Source organism: Chanos chanos, chromosome 4, assembly GCF_902362185.1.
Source record: "Chanos chanos chromosome 4, fChaCha1.1, whole genome shotgun sequence".
NCBI classification, from domain to species: domain Eukaryota; kingdom Metazoa; phylum Chordata; class Actinopteri; order Gonorynchiformes; family Chanidae; genus Chanos; species Chanos chanos.
Genome location: NC_044498.1, coordinates 34,149,018 through 34,169,996, shown reverse-complemented (window position 1 = coordinate 34,169,996; position 20,979 = coordinate 34,149,018). Strand labels below are relative to the sequence as shown.

The 20,979-nt window shown below is 42.6% G+C and overlaps 1 protein-coding gene across 1 annotated transcript; it reads right to left on the bottom strand.

Moving 5' to 3' along the window:
* Positions 1 to 4,599: 4,599 nt before the first annotated feature.
* On the bottom strand, positions 4,600 to 18,101 carry tarbp1 (TAR (HIV-1) RNA binding protein 1). The gene is made up of 30 exons (XM_030772261.1): positions 17,950 to 18,101; positions 17,111 to 17,889; positions 16,809 to 16,906; positions 16,592 to 16,661; positions 16,293 to 16,441; positions 16,118 to 16,170; positions 15,893 to 15,990; positions 15,648 to 15,783; positions 15,139 to 15,235; positions 14,951 to 15,040; positions 14,576 to 14,750; positions 14,014 to 14,283; positions 13,767 to 13,867; positions 13,374 to 13,532; positions 12,882 to 13,084; positions 12,506 to 12,734; positions 12,214 to 12,402; positions 11,729 to 11,928; positions 10,994 to 11,065; positions 10,372 to 10,492; positions 10,127 to 10,237; positions 9,577 to 9,729; positions 9,363 to 9,449; positions 8,981 to 9,201; positions 8,783 to 8,864; positions 8,491 to 8,662; positions 7,941 to 8,120; positions 6,538 to 6,662; positions 5,936 to 6,072; positions 4,600 to 4,762 (listed from the first exon to the last, which is right to left on the bottom strand). The coding sequence occupies exons 1-30, from the start codon at positions 18,099 to 18,101 to the stop codon at positions 4,600 to 4,602; spliced, it is 4,872 nt and encodes a 1,623-aa protein (XP_030628121.1).
* Positions 18,102 to 20,979: the final 2,878 nt, after the last annotated feature.

Below are 20,979 nucleotides of genomic sequence, written 5' to 3'. Positions count from 1 at the left end.
TCATTAGGCGATTTGTAGGGGGATGAGAGGGGATGCCATCTCCTTTGTTAGCAAAATGACCAAAATGCATCCCCCTTGTTAACCTGTCATCCCCCTATATACTCTATAGAGCAGTGTCAGGGACCATTGGGCCACCTCCCCCCCCCGTAAAAAAAATAACAAATCACCTATGATTACAATGAAATAATACATAAAAATTCTAAATACAATTAATGTGACATGTTGTATGACGACACTATATCATACATTTGGTTAAATTATGTGGGTCTTACAGGTACTATGCTAATAAATTAAGTTTAAAAAGCGAAAGTGCAAGTGTGACACTGAAAATCAAAGATGTGTGCTGTGCTCCTTGTGGTCCAAACTAGGCCATACAATTACTTTGATGATTCTATGACTGCTTCTAAGTAGAACTCGTAGAGCAGTTCTTCAGCTGTGTCCAAAACTGGTGTGAGATGAAAACCACATATCCAAAATAAAATTTAATCCAGCTTACACATTCCATAAAAAGAGATATTACAGCAAGAGCACCTTGTTCAAAATGATCTAAATAATTGCAAAATCAATAAAACATTCACCTCGACAAGTTAAGACTGATGCAGTCATTGAAGCTGACCTGCGAGATTGAAAGATGACTCAAAGATGGTTCCATGTAATGTGTGTACCAACCAGAATTAATAATACCACAAGTAACATCAAATTCAACTTCTCAACTGACACGAGGCTGGGCCACTTAATATACAGAATAAATAAAATATCCCAGCTCAAACTTGAAAATCAGTAGTTCATGTGGAAAAGAGAGCACATAACTTTAGTTCTGGTAGTAGACAAATTGAATGTCCCTAGCAATCGTGCTCCACGCGAACGGTGATATGCCCATAAAAGAACGTGGCCTGTCTTTCATTGGTTGCGGCAGAGAAGGGGAGTCTACCACCCTCTTGTGGTTGGGATGGGACCTGCAGGCACTCTAACCTCTTGGGGCCAGTTTCTCCACAGGCGTGAAAAAATGGACAAGAGGGGGCCGAAGTGGCAGAACCAGGAAGGAGGACATCACGAAGCTGTTCCTTATAACCACTGTGAAAGGGTGGATTCAGAGAAAGGACAGAGGAATAAGAGGATGCTTCCTGAGCGACACCGTTGTTGTCAGATTGATGAACAGGAAGGGGAACAGTTGGATTGCTGTTGGGGTTACTACTCCCTCCGCCCTTCTCTTGTAGTCTCCCTTCACTTCCTCTCCCAACCACGCTTCCCAGCCTAGCCTGGATTTTCTGTCGCAGAGACTGGAGAGCTCCCTGAAAGCGCTTGCTAAGCAGCGCGTAGAGCAAAGGGTTTATGTCAGAGTTGAATAATACCAGCCAATAGGAAAAGGTCACAGCGGAGGATGGCACTTGGCTGGTGGCTCGGGATAGAGCGGTTTCCGTTGCCTGCACCAGGGCCACGCTGATGTATGGAGTCCAGCATACGAAGAAGGCAGCGATCACCATGAAGAGGCGAACAACACCGTGGTGGGGGTGCGGAGCCTGTTGAGGGTTTCCGCTGCTGTGGAGGTGGCCAAAGAAGGAATGCAGGCGTCTGCCGGTTGGAGGAGGCTGGTCGGAGGTGTTTTCACCATGGAGCTGTGGGTCACTGGGGTCACTCAGAGCAGGACCTGCATTAGGCTCGGCTATAGGAGCCTCGGACACGAACCTCCCACTCAGGTAGTAGACCAGCCTGGAGGGAGCGTGGGTGTCTGAGACTGGGGAGGGAGGTGAGGCAATGGGGTCGACCCTGGTGCGTTGGATATGCTCTTCCAGGCTATGGATCCTCCTGGCGTGACTACGTGCCACGCGCACGATCTTCACGTAGCAGAAGAGGATGACTGTGGCTGGTAGGAGGAAGGTGAGTGCTGCCATAAATGCAGTGTAGCTAGGGCTACTGGCCCAGTTGACCGAACAGCTGTACATGGGCCCTACGAAGCTAACACTGCTCCAGCCCAGCAGAGGTGGGCAGCTAGTCACCATGGCCTGCAGCCAGATCCACAGCACAGCAGCTCCAGTTCGCCACACTGTGCAACGCGAGTTGTACCGCAGGCAGTCCATAATGGAATAGTAACGGTCCAGAGCTATGGCTGCTAGAGTCAGCACTGATGCTGTGCAGTACACAGATGAGGTGTAACCAACGTAGAGACACAGGTCCTAGAGGGGCAGAGAGAGATACAGAGAGAGAGGATGAGGAAGAGAAAGAGAGAGAGAAAAAGGAAAAACAGGAAAAACAGAAAATAGGAAAGAGAGAATGAACAACAGACACACACAGATTTTAATAAGTCAGAGTAGTTTGACAGAGAACAATCAACAGGGAATAATGTGAAACAACTTAAAAAAAGAAAACCACATAATACCTAAATATTGTATAATTACGTAGGTAAGAATAGCAATTACACAAAATTACACGGGCAAGTATACTGAGTGACATCATACTAACAGTGTAGCTGACCCATCGGTTATTCATGATAGAGACGGCCACAAATGGCATGACGCCAATGCCAACCAGGAAGTCGCTGATTGCCAGGTTAATGATAAGCACAGATGTGACCGAGTGGAACGTCTTTGTGGCTGCTACAATCACAATAACCAGGATGTTACCTAACAACACACAGAGTCAATGGTAAATGTTGCTATTATTTGTTTCCTTGGAGTTGACAGGAAAAAAAAAAGAGTCAGCGAAAAGAGATTCAGTGGAACTCAATGATAGTAAAGATTCAATGAAAAGGCCAGTTAACCCTGTTGGATGTACAAATAAATAACAACATTTAAGCATAAAATTACATTTTAATGAAAATCAATTTTTGATAGTTAGTGTCATCCTCTTAGATGCGTGATTGTACTGGTTTTAAACAGTTGTACAGAGTAACCTCTTTTGTTTGTTTTTGTTTTACAGTTTAAAGGGGAAAGGCAAATTAATACATTGCAAAATAAGACATAGCAAAATTTGCTGATTCAAGTCTTAATCTCTACACACACATTTTTTTCTGTGGGTTACGTACAATGTATGACATGAGCTTGGATTTCATGATATTATCATCACCATGGAGAGACATTTTTAAACAAAAAGACCGAATTAAATTGTTAAACGTGTACACTGACTGATTAGAGTCCAATGAAACTGACCTGTTACGGCTCCAACGGACATCAATACCATAAGCACCTCCAAAATCAGTTTAGTGCGAGGGGATAAATTCGTCCGCGTCGCCGTCGAATTCTTCAGTGAACTTGGCATTGCAGCGAGGAGAGGGTCGATCGTTTCAAACAATTTATTACCGGAGAATTCCATTTGGGTTTCCGTGATTTAATTCAGTGTCCGACCCAAAACTTAATGTAAAGTTGAAGGCCCGGGGCAAGCCGCTTCAAAGGCACCCACGCCATCGAAATATCAGTCAATTATACACTGAGTGAAAGGACAGCTGTATTGTAACCGCTAGTTTTCTTAAATATTCGCCAAGAAAAGTAAGTCTGCCTGCGTCCATCTTCAGGCCTGCAAATAGTCTGGTACCCTCCTGTTCTGCAAACCTATCCAACCGCACACCTGCACGCAAAAACTGGGCGGGGTGCGCACGGTGCACCTCGGGCCTCCAGATTACAGATCAATTTATTCAGAGGGGAAAGACAAACACTTGTGGTTCGAACTGACGATGATTAAGCCATCTTTATAAATTGAATTTTTATAATCGGCAGTACTAAGCAAATAGTAAAGCCATGCGGCTCGTTAACAACTGAATAAATATACCGATGTCATGTTTCACAGTTTAACATGAATACTTAATACGTCATTTATTACAGATGGTATTTCAGTTTGTTTTAATTTTTCCACAATATTATGAAACAAGTCAGATGCACACCATTATCTCTGAACCGCACCATAAAAATTACGGAAAATTTTAATCTTATTTAAAAGCAGTTTATTTATTATCAAACATCATATATTTCACACTTAAAATGTTTGAGAGGTAAAACAACATTTAGAACATCCATGCTAATCAAAATCTACAGCAGTTTGTGATGGTCACAGACCTCTCTTTCCAAGAAACTGCTGTTGCACTGTGAGATCTACTGTGAACTGGGTGGAACAGAATCAAATGAATGAGCAAGTTCTCATTACCATGCAGCAGAACCAACTGGCATGTGGAGAGGAATATGATAATGTAATAGACAGACACATCTTGGCCAGCTCTGTGTTCATTATCCATTTCTCTCATATGGAGGAGTTGTAAAAAAAAAAAAAAGAGCAGTCAGTGTGCAGTGTGAAACCAAAGACTCCTGAGGGACACAAAATCCTTTGTAATCAGGGCAGAGGAAATAACAGTCATACTCTCTCTCTCTCTTTCTCTCTCTCTTCTGTCCTACCCAGCGGACACATAATTAATGCCACAGATCTGTGCACACAATAATAAATGACCTGGACTTTGTGTCACTTATAAAACTACAGCCATGTTAATGTTAAATTAAGCAGCCGGGAGAGCAGGGTGAATGCCCATTAAATCTTTCACTGAGTTTTAAGGACGATCTGGTGGTGAATCTTTGGCACTGTGTCATCCAATGTGAATGCGGATGGGTGGGGCGGGGGTTAGGGGGCATGGTTTGGGACCAGGTGCTGCCGAGTATACTCCCACACAAGCAGGGCGGCACTAACGTGCACATTGAGAGAGCGCGTGACGCCTTGCTGAGGGATTTCCACGCACACGTCCAGTAACTGCAGCAGGTTAGCGGGTATGCCTTCTCTCTCGTTTCTGTCAACACGACAGCAGAAAGAAAAACATGATTAATGACTTAAGTTATGAATCATTTCAAAGTTCTAATCCTTATAAAGTACCATTTTTCAAAGAGTAACTGAAGCATAAAGTACAAACTATGAAAGCAATGAAGTTTAGATAAGAAGGGCTTAATCCAGGGATGCACTGGGCTGTATAACTCTTTATACGCGTAAGGCTAAAACTGTTGGCTTCATGCCAGTGAGGTATACGAGAGAAGACGTGGTACACTGAGGTAAAATTAGTGGCAGGGCAAGTAAATGAATAACATAATGACATCTAATAGCAGATTAATTTAGAGACGTGCTGTGCTACAAGCAACAGGTGTCCTCTCTCTCACTTCAACAAATGCTCCATCAAAGCAGTGACAACAGAGAAAACAGATGAATACACTGCTATCACACATACCAACCAATTCAGCCTCTCTCAAAAACTACTCAAATATTCTTTCCCGAGCAATTAGCTCTTCCTGTAACACACGGGTACACACACACACACACACACACACACACAAACACACGGGTACACACACACACACACACACACGCGCGCGCGTGCGCGCGCGCCTCTTGATAATAATCAATGTGTCACCAATTTCTATTTTGTTCATTTTGATGAACATTGATACAGACAATGGGTGATATTTATACCATACTGCAGTAACTTGCGAAAAGCATAAAACTCCTCCAGACTGAGGGGGCGATAGAGAAGACTGTGTCATTCACACTCTGTGCTTTCTTTGAGGAGAAGGCAGTGTTGCTATGACATGCAGTTTGCTGATGAGAGCATGGACATGCCAGGACATGTCTTGCACTGACACAGGGAGGAAGCAAACCAAGGTGAGGACATGAGCCAGGGGACAGACCAGTCAATTAGCCTGATTATATTAAAAGAGCACTGTCAGCTCTCACACATGAGCCACCGTGTGTGTGTGTGTGCGCGCGCGCGAGTGTGTATATATGTGTGTGTGTGTGTGTTACAACTCATTTAGGTTTTAGACTAGAAAACAAAAATGAAAATGTTAACTTGTATGAAAAAGTGGCAATACTATTAAGCAATGTGTTTCATTTTTAGATGTTTATGAAAAGCCAACACAGCACAAGACTGATTCTGCCTCAGACACAGAGTACTGACTTGGTGACAAGGACATACCCCAAGAGTAGCAGAGTCTTCTCAGGGAAGTGGAAATCCTGCAGACTTTGGCTGTTAGCTGTCTGCTCCACGCCAATGATGCAGTAACCTTCTCTTTTCTTCAGCTGCAGGAAGTCAGCTAACTCTGCAGGCTTAACCTGAGACACAGCAAGGCACTACCAGTTATCAAAGTAACATTTTGGGTCTTCACTCTTCAGGCTTTTTGAGTGCATTTTCTGTCTGAAATTCTCTCAGAGAGACGAGATTGAACAGCGTTCTGATGACAGAAAGAGCGGAGGTGAGACCAAACGAGAAGACGATAGCAGGCTGAGAATGTAAAAGAGAGAACAGGACTGACAGAGCAGAGCTCAAGCTACAAATTATCAACAAGTGCCAGCCAAAAAAAGAAAAAAAAAAAAATCTAGACAATGTGGTTGTGGATGAGGTTCATTTATAAAAGTGTATGGAGTGGACTAAGGTACATTTTTTGAAATGGCTAGAAAGAGAGGTGCTGATTACAGAGATTAAATCTGAAATAGTTTGAACTAGAGTGCGGTTCTGATAGAAAGCAGTGTTGTGATGAAAGCCAAGTAGAGAGGGCGGGGTCTGTTTCTGTCACTCACCTCTAGCAGAGGAAGCCACAGTTCGGAGGACACACTGAGAGCCTGAAACTGCTTGTCGCTAGCATGACGCAGTGTGTCCAAGATCAAGGCACTAGCCCCAAAGATTTCACACGTCCTACACAGTCCTGTGCCCACAAACACACAGGAGAGACAGAGAAACACACACACACACACACACACACACACATCATACATCAGACCAGAGCAAAAACCTTCAAACACAGAAATGCACTTCATATTTACAATAGACTAAAGATATTGCGTCTCAAAAGAAACCAAACAAACAAAAAAAACTGTCCTCCTTGGAACTGCGACATTAAATCTGCACTTGTCAAAATTGTTCTGTTTAGAGGGACAAATGCTACACACAAACAGTTGCACACTGAGTGAAAAATAACAAACGTGTAATATGCTCAAAGCCCCAGTGGGAGCCAGGTGTTTTTCTTCTTCAAAGATATAGGTACACAGGAAATAACAGGCTCCATTAAACCAGGTGGGAGCGTTTTTGTTAGTGCCTCTTTAATTCTTTAAATTTATCAGAGTTAAATGGCTGCTAATCTAGTTCATCATTAGGAGTCAATATTTGAATTGGATACAAGTCTCTTTCCGAGAATGAAATAAAAATGCATAAAAGCGTAATAATAAGCTGATATGCTAGAACCTGAAATGAAAGACAAGTCTTTTATGACGTAGACTTTGCTTTGTATATATAAAGCATGAAATAGATATTGAAAGGATTAGATTTTGCTTTGCACTGATTGCTGTATTCTCATCAGAAGAACATTGTTGCTTAGCTTGGCAACTAAAATAGACTGACACATTTTCTCTGGCGGGAGGGCAAAGAAAGGACATTAAACACTGATTAGGCCCATGAAGCCATGTACTGACAAACACACACACACAGACACATAGATGTGCACACACACAGATGCACACACAGACGCACACGCACAGACGCACACGCACAGACGCACACGCACAGACGCACACGCACAGACGCACACGCACAGACGCACACACACAGACGCACACACACAGACGCACACACACAGACGCACACACACAGACGCACACACACAGTGTGCTTTAAAAACCAGAAGACACTGTAGCTGTGTAACAGCCAGACATAGGTCGTGTGTTCTCAGCATGTACACTGCATGCATGAGGCACATCCTCTTGTGTGAGAGCATTAAAGAATGGCTAGACATCAGCACACTTAAACACTTAAAATGTCTGAGGTTTAGACATGACTGCTTCACACACGGTCTGCATTTTTACAGTGAGTACTGGGGATACGTCAATCAACATTTATAAATGCATTACAAACAAAGTTTTATTCTTAATTATCTCATCACAGGTCAGTTTGTCTCATGCTAATGGATGTGCACTCGGTTCTCTCATACCGCCGAGGTTTGTGGGCTTGTCGATAAGGGAGGCGACCACGAGCAGGGCGCTGGTGAGCTTTCCTAATCGCACTGCTCTCTGCTGGGCAACAAGCTGCGGCTCCTGATCCTGAACACTCAGCCTCCACGGAGTCATCTTCTTCTGTACCTCTGCCCAGCGCTCTTCCTGATCCAGGTCGCCTAGCAGCCAACAGCACGTCTCAGAAAAAATAACGCGCCAACTCGACTGCGTCACTGACGCAAAACCATGAACAAACCACACTCTCAAAACACCATCTACTACCTCTGCTTATTTAATTAAGGTTTAAAATGCAATGACACCCTCAAAAGACATTCGAGGAACCCTTTAAAAGACATTCTAGAATCTTCTTCCAGAATCATACAAATGGCATTCACTGCTTTTAGTTCCACTAACAAATCATCTCCTTATCAGAGTTAATGTCTGTGATATTTGTTGAACAAACTGTCTGATGTCAGATGGTGAGGACTGTAATTTATCACTGGTTTCCATTACTGCATTGCGCTCTCTATTGCCCTCTATTGGCGGTACCTTTGTCCTGCTGGATCCAGTCTCCAGGCTGCAGTTCACTCAGGTCACGCACTGGGTTCCTCAGGGGGACAGAGGAGCTCTGGGGAAACATCACCAGCTTTTCAAACTTCCACACAGGAATCCACTCATCGTCTGCCAGCTCAGACAGGCTAGGGAATGTGTGGAATATAGTCTGGGATGCAAAGAGGAGAGAGAAAAGCGATACATATTTCACATGACACATTTAACAGTCCCACACAAAATCCTCATGGATCACAATAGACTGAAATAGCTGTGGTGAGATGTCGGTTACCTCCACGCTGTAATCTCTCAGGGGATGGAATGTGCTGAAGAAGAAGTGTTCCTGAATTCTGGACCAGTTCTTCATGGCATTGCTGTAAGGCAAAAAAGCCATTAAGGAAATACACAGCCGAGTCAAACTTTGACAAAGATCTAGCATAATTCCCCGATCCTATACGACTGGCGATGGTTACTGCGAAGCCTCACCCACCCTGTGTTCTGCATGGCTTCTGCTTGGTGCAAACATGCCTGGACCACAGTGGCAAGTCCACCGAGAGCCGCTGAAGCAGTCAGGTCTTGTTCAGCCAGGGCTCTGGCCTCCTCTAGACCCCAGACCTTTTTTAGAGCCAGAAGAGCATACAGGCGCACGCTGAAGTTATGACTGAAACACCACTGCAGGATGATCTCCAGAGCTTTACGCCACTGCGCAACCTGAAAGAGAGCAGGGTGTGGGGACACAGCGGAGAAAGAGAGGTCGGTCATTGGAGAATGAGATGAGTAAAGAGGGTAAAGGCAGACAGAGTTTGGTTAACCATCCGCAGTAGAAGGGTAGAAGGATTTTAGATTGAGAATTCCAGACTGTATGGTCATACCTTATCCTGCAGTTTGGGTAGGAGTATATTCAAATGTACCAACACAGACAGGAAGGTACAGATACTCGTTTTTGTTTTCTCTTGATCCTAGAAACAAAGTGAAGTGTGTAAGAGTGTCACTCGAAATGCATCCCAGTGACATTATGTGCTATGACTGACTCCTGAATAATGGAGTAATTGTGTATGTACAGAAGCAGACAGATCCATCTCTCACCACATTGAAACAGGTCCAAAGACGCTCCATTTGACTGGGGTTGTTGTTAAAGATAAGAATCATGGCCCATTCTATCAGATACTTCACTGAGGCCTGGTTACTACAGAATCCAGCCTCAAACACGCGGGTCAGCACATACCCAATAACAAAATCCTGCAATAACAACAACAACAGCAACAACAACATGGCACATCAACATCTCTTTAATTGGATAAAGAAGTTTTATTGAGTACAGCCATGCAATCTGAGAGGCTGAGTTCTAAATGTGTGGAAGATGTTCTCTTCTGGCTTAGAGACACAAAATGGAGAGGAAAGTCAGTTATCTGTTTCAATATATAATGTGAAGGAGGAGTTCAAAACAAAGAAAAAAAAAAAAGATGCTTATTGGTGAGAGCAGTACAGCAGAAAGCAGCGGATACTGAAAGGTGGAGAGAACTAGACTCTTCAGTGTCTGGCCATTTGTGAGTACACAGAGAAAATCCCGGTGTTTGTGTGAGAGCCTATAGGAACAAAGAGTGAGAGAAAAATGACAGGTGATTGGTTCCCTTACCGGTCTCAATTTGGGAAGCAACAACAGCATTGTCTGCCACACCCTGTTCTTTACTCGGTGCTGCATCGAGTTGCCATAGTAACGTACTTTTGACTTTGAAATCTCCTCATCCTGAGAGAGAGATGTAAGTGAGTAAAGATGGGGAGAGGCAAAAGAGAACAGAGCACATATAAGATCAAAGGCATCATATGATTCCAAGGTTTGTTTTCAGTGCATCACTACCTGAAAAATCTGCTTTGACAAACCTTTCTCAGCAACCGCTGCACCAGCTCCTCCATCAGTCTCTGATGGAGCTGGTTGGATGGCTCGAGGCGACTCAGAAAGGCCAGAACACACACACGAGGAAAGTGATCACTCCTATCATCACTGACAGAAAGACAGACGGACTCAGAGAAAGACAGACAGACTCAGAGAAAGACAGACAGTCTTGCCATTTTTAAAAACCCTTAATGCAATTGTGGATGGCAAATCCTGAGGGATAAAACATCATGAAACTCGTGATCAACAAACTATTTACATCAATTTTAAAATTAGACGTTAGATTGAATAAAACCTCACTGTCTGCAGTTACCACGACGAAATCTGTACCACCTTTCTGTGTGTGTGTGTGTGTGTGTGTGTGTGTGCGCGTGTGCGTGTGTGTATGTGTGAGCGAGAGAGAGAGAGAGAGAGAGAGGTTAACAAAAAGAGGTTAAACAGCTGAAGGGTGAGATGCATGTGAAGTGGAATGGCCCATGCAGAGATCTGACCTCAGTGGTGTAGTTAAAGGATATGAACACACATTTCTCTTCTGTGAGCACTGAGTCATTGTTTGGATCGGTTATTAAGTCATGGTTATGGTTCAGTCTCACTGTTGTTGTGACTCACCTTCTAACTGCAGCGTTGGCCGCACACCCCTCTCCCAGCTGTTCCACGTAGCTTTGCACCTCCTGAATAAGCCTGTGATAGAGGGGAGACATTAGCATCCTAACTACATTTTAATTCCACAGAGAAACGACTTTACTATTGATATGAACAAATTCATCAGAGCTGCTATAAAAAGCAATTAGCGGTGGAAACCCTCGAGAAGACATATCAATTGCCTTCACAACCTCATTAAACGTTTACTCATGGAAAACCATTATATTCAGATCAATTATTAAAAGCGGTAGGTGTGGAGTGCATTATAAAATACTTTCAGTGGCCAGTTTATTAGGTACATCACTCCACTGATGACGAGGGGTTGCTCATACAGACTATAAGTTATGGGGTCTTGACTTGCTTTATACAGCACGCAGACAGACAGTGAAGGATCCAGGTTGACCTTATATTAGCTCAAATGAGTGATGTTAGAGGATTTGAGTGTGGTCTGATTGTTAGAATCAGGCACGTCAAATCCAGTGTCTCACAAACTGTTGTTCTCCCTGGCTTTTCACGCACAGAAATGTCTATAGTTTGGACATGGTTCCAACACTTCATGGAATCCACAGCCTGAAGAATTCAGGCTGGTCTGGAGACAAACAGGAGTTCTTAATCTGATATGGAATAAATGTGTGGATTAAAGTTGCTCCTCAGTGTGTGGATTATGACAGACTGCTGTGGCAGAGCGTGTGTGAGAATCACCTTTGGTCCTTTCTGAACACCGGTCCATAAACACACGCCTCAGTCAGGATGTCAAGGTGTGAGAGAGCACTACAGAGTGTGACCTCGGGCTGGAGGTCGCCCTCTGGGTCAGAGGGCAGCCAGGTGTCACAACAGTGTTGGATCAGCACATTAAATACACCCAGTTTAACCTGAGACAGATCTAGCAGTTCACACACAATCTGGGGAAGAAAAAAAAAAACATCATAAACATTAACAGACCCCTTTAACAATTTTATATTATATTATACTAACACATAATGTTCTAGCAATCAATTCTCTTTTAGACGCCCACTGCCAACTGTGTGCTCACATGTTCAATCATAAAATATGACTCAAGTTAGTATGAAGCACTTTAGTGCAATTCAATTCACCTGATTAGTATCTACTGTATAGACAAATGTATTCAAAATTCTGCATGCCTGCAAGGCTTCAACACTGAAACACAAAACCCTGTGGTCTCTCACCTGTTGTAAACATGCTGTTAGCCTGGGGCTCTGAGCATCGGTCAGCTCCAGAGTGCTGCGGTGAAAAGCAAACCGGACAAAGGCCCGCAGAGTGGACCAGAAATCATTCTGGTTACCGCTCAGTCCCTGCACCACCTTCCATGACACAGACACTGCCTCCACACACAGAGCGTCATCTAACAGCACCATCTAGTGGACAAAACAGTCAAGTACAACAATAATTTACCATAAGCTACCATACAATACAGTTTAAACTACAGTAAGATTTAAGTGGCAGGTGGTTGAGGTGAACCTTTGGTAAGAGGCACGTCATAAAGTCCAGTACTGGTAGCACCAGATCACTGGGTAGTAAAGACAGAGCCTCCACTGAAGCCTGAAGAGCCGCTGTGGCTTTAGTGGACTCTAAAGGCCTGACAAGCATGGGGTTTTTCTCCAGGAAATTCAAACACGTCCACTGATCCCGGATAAAATAAGCCACCACTCGACTCCAGTCATGAAGGAGAGGACTGTCATCCGAATGACTGTGAACACACAAAGACAGGCAAATGGAGCGGAGCAAAGAGCATCTGAGCAAAAAGTACACAACACACATGCAAATTGCCAGAGTTTATCAATTTCTTCACTTCCGCACAAAGAATGATAAATCTGAAAAGAGCGGTCTTACGGACCTTCTTGAGGGGTCAGCTGTAACCGTGGGCTTCAGAAGGGTTTCATTCAGATGCTCGAGTGATGAAGAGGAGGAGGAAGAGTAAAAGTATGCAGACAGAGAATTCAGTGACCTCATGGCCTCCGAGTGGCAATGAAATACACTCTTCCCTGTCAGTTCACACAGCAAGGCCAGCACAGACATGGCTACAGCTCTGGGCACTTGCTCAGTGACTGTAGGACTCTGAGAGGGAAAAAATACCCACAAAAGGCAAAAAATTCATTATTCACTTCACTTCATTTTCATTTTTTTCTTAAACCCCTCAAAGAAAATGTTCTTACTGCTGGGACATGTTAAAAAAAAACAGTAAAAGGTAAAATAAGTCTTTTACTTCCATAAAAATTTAAACGTTAATATGGAAGTACTTGTTTTGCTTTCTGATTCAGAGTCTTAGTGCTGAGTCAGTCAGTAAAGGTGAGACAGCATCCGGAGGGCAGTTTTAGGGCTGACGTACCTGCTTCGCTGGCTCACTGAGGATCTTCAGACAGATGGCAGTAAGTTTGGGGGCATAAGTCTGCTGCATATTAGAATGATACCACGGCACAGCAGTGAACGCATGTGTCAACTCTCTCAGCACGGAGAGATACAGCCCCGCCCGCTCCAGATCACACAGCTACAGAGAAACACAGACACACAGAGAGAAAGAGAGAGAGAGAGAGAGAGAGAGAGAGAGAGAGAGAGAGAGACAGACAGACAGAGAGAGACAGACAAAGAGAGAGAGAGAGAGGGCTATCTTAACACAATCACTGACAATGCAGGAGCAATGGAAATTTCAAAACCCTTCCCTCTGTGTTCATCTGACTGTGTACATGTGAGTGAGAGAGAGAGTTTGCAAATAAACACTCACTTCCCGTAGCTCTCCACTCAGCCTCCTGAGGAGAAACTCTTGAATGGGCGCCACAACCCCCAGCACCAGCATTGCCACAGCAACTGCCACGCTGTCCTCTTCTGCAAGACCAAAAGACAACGTTCACAAAACACAGGAAAACACACTACCAAACAACACAGTCTGGCTATAAATTAGTACATGCCAATATGAACATGTTGCAATAGCTCAACACATCAGAGTGACTTTAAAGGAAAATAACGCATGCCTTCCTCGTAGTCAGAATCGGAACACTTGGGTTTGTTTCGAAGCTGGAGCAGACGCAGCAGTAGCTGCAGGCTCTTGTCAGTCTTGCGTAAGGGCAGGTAAATGTTTGTACTGATCTTGCGCAGTACACCCAGCAGGGGGTTTAGGAGTGTTTCTAACTCCTCGCCCACCTGCTGGTCCCCACGCCTGAGTTTCACCGTGTCCGCAAACAGGATGACTGCCCGGGCCAGCAGTTCTGCTTCTCCCGAGTCTGGAACCATCTCTGTCTGATCTGAAAACAATCAATACAGTACTGTCACAAAAGACAGCATTTATACAAGAGCTGTAAGAGAAAAACTATACCAGAGGACCACACAAGTGGGATCTATGTATTAGATACAAGTACAGAACAGTTTGTCACAAGCAACTAAAATATTACAAAAAATTAATATTTGACTATTCCAGTTATAGTAGCTTTGGATGTCCTCAACTTCAGCCTTGCCAAGTGTTGTTTATAATGAATTTCGTTGAAATGATTTCTCAGGCTCCTATGCTTTCATACTGTATGTTGTACTATGTCTGACCTGAGCTGGCTGGTACTGCGAGGAAGGCCTCCAGACGGAGCTGGATGTAACTGCGCACTGAGGCCTTCTGTGGAGTGGGACTGCTGTTGCCTCCGGCATGGAGCTGCACACCAGGGCCTTCATCTCTCACTGCCGGCCGGAAACCGCCCTCGTTAACAAGCAACCAGTCACATAGCTGTGGCAGAGATGTCAGAATACAGGAGGCATACAGGAATGTCATGCAAACCACAAACAAATCAGATACGGGAATAAACTGATGCTATGGTTTCCTTATTTCCTCTTATGACCCTTGTCATTCTTCAGCCTACAACCTTATGGCTAATTTCAGGAGGAACTTCCGCAATAATTGCAAATTCTGTTTACTGAAGACTTTACCTCACTCCAAAGTCTTGTCCCTCTACACAGGGATTCGTCGGTACGGAAATGCACCAGAAAACTAAACACATCATCCAGAGACACAGCTGTCTGTAAGCAACACATTTATCATTACAATTCATACAACGTTTTTTGGATTTTACAAGGTTGTTAAAGGAGCTGACACTGGAACAGTACTGGAACCATACCACATCTGTCAGGCAGAGGGCGCTGTGCAACAGGAAGCACTGAGAAGCTCCTCTCAACAGAACCTGGTGAGTGATCATGGTAGAACGTAGCACTTCTCTATTTAAAAAAAAAAAAAAAAAACAACAAAAAACAGACAGCTTGAATTTGAACTTTTTAGAGTTATATCCAGTAAATCATCTCAAATTCACCTAAAAAAAGAAACTTTTTCAACATGACTACATAATTAAAAACTGTTTTAATTATATTAACTTCTACATAACTGTCTCAGGACAGTTCAATTAACAAAACTCAATTAATGTTTTTTCATTTGTGTCACTACATAATTTGTGAAATTGTTTTTTTTTTAAATTTTGTTTACGTCTGCAAAGACTACCTTTCACTCATTTAAAGTGGACCTCTCCAATGATAAAAGTCGCTGTAAGAAAACCCTCTGGCTCTTTGCTGTATTCTCTTTGGTTTGGTTCATTAGAATGCTTTTCAGTGGCTACTGATCTTATTGCCTGGTTACCTGAGTGCATGGAGGCCATCCAGGCCTAGCAGAGGACAGGCAGGCAGATGGGCCAGGGCCTGGGACAAAAAGAGCAGGGGCACAGCACACCAATGCTGGGTTCCCAAACGCTGGATCAACTGCAGCAACACAGCTCCTACACAGACCAGTCACTCAGGAGTCAGTGCAATATCCTGCCAGTCAATTTACTGTATCAATCATACTGATATCACAAACCACAGCATATACTCATCTGCCTGTCTTACCTTTGTTTTCTACAGGCAGACTGCTGAAAAAAGTGACGATGAAGTTCTGTAGCTGATGTCCAAGTTCTGGACACTCCCTAATACTTTGTTTGGCAGATCTGAAAAGACGAATGACGTCTTGCCGTTTTCAAAATTTTTAATTAAAACCGTAGCGATCAAATCAGTCGAATGATTTCAGCTGTGTTTGACTCAAAACGAGAATGAACTACTGAAATGTGAGCTAACCTGTGGAAAAGCCAGCTCTCTGTCAAGACATCCATCAATGGACCCACAATAAACTGTGAACCAAAGACAATAATCAAGTGTTTAAACACACATATTACTAAATAAGAAAATCAGTAATGACATGAATGGCCTAGAAAAAAAAGAGTGGTAGAAGACAGTATCAGTAAAGTCTAACCTGTGAGAAAGCCAGGGCAAAGGCAGGTCGCTGAAGCACCTTCAGCTCCAGCAGGTGACACACTCCCTCTCTCATTACTGCTTTGTTCTCACTGTGAAACATGCGCTGATATACACACAACAACCAGGATGGATGAAACAGACCGCAACCTGGACAACAGAGAAAGAGAGAGAGAGAGAGAGAGAGAGAGGATGGAAAACAGATAATATAATGCACAGTGTGCACGACAAAACCAATCCTCATTAGATAAGCTTTAAAGTTAAAGCTAGTCCAGTTGTTATGTGTCTGAAGAAGGGCACCTTGAGCATCAGTAGCTGTTGTTTCGACGAGAGTATTTATCCTGTTGAGAACAGGGCGTACCACGTGGATCTGAGGATGAGGGATAAACATTTATAACTGACAAATACCAGAGATTTGTGAGTGATTGCATAGATTTAGAGTGATAGATAGATTTATGAGTGATAGCAGAATAAACGTTTTGTAATAACAGACCTGAAAGACTATTTTTTGTCATACCTGATTTTCCTCAAGGGTCTCCAACACAAGCACATAGTCTTCCCAGAACTCCCGCTGCAATTTGCAATTATCTCGTGCCCACTTGAACAAGAATTCATCTGAAAAAAAATTAAGATGTCAGACACAATTTATCTGCCAGTTTATCTACCGTTTTTTTCTTGATTCACAGCATAACAGGCCTGTCAACGACGCTGACAATTCACTAGGTGGGATGTACTTCTCAGTTTGAAAGGTCAGAAGGTTCGCACCGCCACATACCATCCATCACCAGCAGCAAAACAAAATCAGGTAAGGTCTTTTACCTTTTCCGACAGGGGCGCAGATGCAAACATCTTTGTTCTGGATCACTGACAAAGCGACGCACCGTTTTAACAAGTAGAGAGCTCGCTTACGAGACACATTGTCCCTGTGCGTTAGTCCAGCCTGAATGATTCTCCAGAACGTTTGAGACAGGCGTGGGTCCGGTTGGATGCTACACAGGCCACCATCACGCGAGTAAACGTCTCCTGAGTTAAAAAGATAATCTGATAGAGCGGTCAGGCACAGTAACACCCGAGCTGTCGCTGTCTCTGTACTCTCACGTTCGTGCCACGTAAGTAAATCGTCCCATATGTGTTGCAGGATGTCCGTTCTTCTGTCACAGCTGGTTGCTGAGTTGAGGAGAGTGAACCAAAGACGGACAACAATTTTAGACACCCGCGCGTCAGAGAGCTCCTTGATGCTACTAAGTGTGCAAGACAACGTTTGTGTTGTTAGTGTTCTGTTTGGTGAAAAGTTTGACAGCAACACAACCATAATTTCGATAGCAATGTCAATGTGCAGCTCTTCCTTGCCATGAGTCTCTTTCTCCTTCTCCGATGGATGCAATGCGGGTAGGGTAATGCCGGCGATTCTCTCTGATATCTCTGATGCACATACAGCTACACACACACCAAGCAGTCCACAAACAGCATGCAGAAGTCCCTTATGTGGTGCGCTACCCGCGGCGCTATGTTCACTTAAAGAAAAATATTCTTTGGATATATTTCTTAAAAGTGGTAAACACTGTTCCCATACGACTGCTTGCACTTTACACACAAAACTTTGATTTCCCGTTAAACTGTGATCTTCCTCGGCATCAGATTTCTCTACATTTCTGTGCCGTTCAACCTTATCGACTTCTCGGACAAGTGTGGTCAGAGCCTCAACTCTTTCTACCTCAGGCCACACTTCACCTGACCAGCATAAAGTGTCTAACAGTACAACAGGATCAGGACACTTGGATAAGAGCACATTTATTAAAACAGAAGACATTATGAGATTTTAAACGAGTCCTGCAGGCATGTGCTAGTTAAAAAAATACCCACGCTGTCGCCGCGGTGAAAGATAAACTTCCTCAAACATCACACGTTTGACAAAACGCATGCGTATTTAGTCTGCTTCATGTGACGTCACACACCAGTGTGGTAGCTTTGGCTCAGCAGTGCCCCCTGGAATGCACTGGTTAGACTTGCAGCATCTCTTTTTTTTTAAATAAAATGCCGAGGTTCAGATCACTATTAAATACGTACTTGATCATTAAACGAGGTTGTAAATTACTTAAAAGATTAAATATAGTCGTAAAGGGACAAGAGGGAAAAACTAAAATGATACTTTTTGATCATGGACACTGAACTTAAAAAACGGACTGGCTTAAAAAGTCAAAGCGAAGCAAGCTCTTAGTTGATATAAAGCTAAGTCTCTCTTTGTTTTTATTTTATCAAAGCCATTTGCTGATGTGTTCAATGTGTATGTTAAGACTGCATACTTTTGTTGCCTTTGTGTCTTGTTTCATACTGAACAAAACAAGCAATCTCTCTCTCTCTCTACCTCTCATGCTCTCAAAAATACAATCCTTAACGACCTCTCTCTCTCTCTCTCTCTCTACCTCTCATGCTCTCAAAAATACAATCCTTAACGACCTCTCTCTCTTTTTTTTTTTTTTTTTGAATAGATCCTACTCATTGTCTGGGAAATGTGTCATGCTTCCAGAGCATTTTTAAAAGCTGTGAGAACTGGTGTGGGGAAATGATCTTGGTTGCAAATTTGGATTGTGAATTATTTGGATTTGGATTACTTATTGGTATTTTAATTCAGTTTTCGTCTCAGGTTAAAGGTTAAGAGTGCACAATGAAAAGTCTTCATTGTTTTTCCGTGTTTGGAAAATGCCAACATAAGTATTTGTTCACACAATAAAAGAAACAATGCTGCAAAACACATTCTTACTGACTAATGTGCTTAGGCCATAAAGAATATTGTGCTGTCCACTCTGTCATTCTCAGCTGATTTACATGCAGGCTGTCATTTTGTTTTGATTGACTTGTTTGTTCACCACTCATGTGCAGAGAGATTATTTTAGTATCATTTAAATGGTATCAGTCAGTACTTAGTCAATAATAAAGTCAACACCAATGCCAGCCAGGCACTTCACCTTCAACATTTTTCAGCACACAAAAATCAAATGGTACATGTTTATTTAAACTATTTATCATTTTTAGAAATGTGCCTTTCACTGAAAGGAGAACACGTGTTGAGGCTTACTTACAGAACAAACAGAAAGCACCTCCATCGTCTGTGCATAAGGTCTGTTACAATGGCATGCAACACAATTTACATCATGTTGGGCAATTCAATAAACTGTTTTAAACTTAGAGGACATAAACAAGTTGATTGACACATAGCAACTGGTTTGCGACCATTATAAATTAAGCATGTTTACGTAGGATTGATTTTGATTATATAAAACTTAATCTCATTTCAATTTTAAGCACTCCAATTACGCTAAACAGAGCGGACTGTGACCTCATGTCTGGGCAGCCTCATATTCAGAGAAAGACTCTTTGTGAATAGGTTATATAATATCATAATGTTCCTTCTGTATGCTGAATGGTCACAAAAAAAAAAAAAAAAATCAAATTATTTGCTTGGGAACAAACATGGGATAACAATGATTTTGCAGAACTCCAATTGTACGATACTGTTTCTCAAAAATGAACCGTGGCATGCTGAGTGTTTGCCATATTGTATATAAATTCTGTTCTTTCCACTGATGATTATTATTTTATAGTATTTATGCTGCTGTGAACGATAACTGAAAGTCAAATCATCATTGTAATAAAAAAAATATAAGAAGTAATGTTGACTTAACATTCCAGTTTGCATTTAAAATATGTCTCACAGGAGACAAAAATGAAATGGGATTTTAAAAAAAACAATGTATTTACGGTTAGTGGAAAGGTGATAAATGAAATACAGACAGAGAGGATATAAATGACTTTAGGACTACATATAGAGAATCTACAGAGTGTATAAAGTCAATACTGTGATGCTGAGAATGTGTGGACAATTCCCCATTCCTCTGTGTTCCTTTCATGTTTCGTTTAACAACAAAAACGTTCATCACAGAATACACATTGACCGTTTTGGGGAGTTTCCACAGTGTTAGTATCATTTTCAGCGTTTTGAGAATGGGATTTCCTTCATGTATGGAGAGGTAGACAGTTTTTTTTTAAAAAAACAGAGAGTATAAAACAGATCTATAATAATAATAAAAAAAGAAAAAAACAAAAAACAAAGTCATGGACAAACATTCTCTGAAAACAAAAATATTCAGATATAAATACATTGATTATGGTCTGATGGTCTTAAGGGCATAGAGCTGTCAGTTAAGCATCTTAGTGATCTAAAACTTCAATGGTAGAGTAAACAGGACTTTTCCAGAAGGTTTCTAGGAGTCCTTTTGTTTGAAGCTGGTCAGAAAGTTCCAAGGACAGTGATCATCTGAGCAAAAAAAAAAAAAAAAAACCCCTCAGCGGTGGAAGCTGTTAGGATCATAAACACAGAGCTCCACACAAAAACTGTAGGCAGCGTACACATATAAGAAGACCGAAAAGAAGTCTCAAACAGTCTGCTACTGCCTGGCTTTAAAGGTTTTTTGCTGAGTGACAGACCCATGCTGTCCATACACAGTCTGGTGAGGTAACTGACCAGAGTCTCTCTTCTACTGTTTTACATCACAGAAATGTGTTGTTGTCTGTGTTATAAAGTTTGTGTAAAATTGTCTGTACACAGTGCTCATACTGTGCTGCGCTACATAAGTCTCATCTACGAACACAGACGAGAGGGTGAGTCCAGTCCGAGACGAGTCAGAGAC

Excerpts from the sequence above, each read along its gene's own strand:
- tarbp1 (XM_030772261.1), bottom strand. The coding sequence starts at position 18,101 with ATGTCTTCTGTTTTAATAAATGTGCTCTTATCCAAGTGTCCTGATCCT. Across the intron at positions 16,442-16,591 it reads AACAGCTACTGATGCTCAAG|GTTGCGGTCTGTTTCATCCA; the intron begins GTGCCCTTCTTC and ends TCTGTTGTCCAG. Across the intron at positions 14,284-14,575 it reads CGCAGTACCAGCCAGCTCAG|ATCAGACAGAGATGGTTCCA; the intron begins GTCAGACATAGT and ends GATTGTTTTCAG.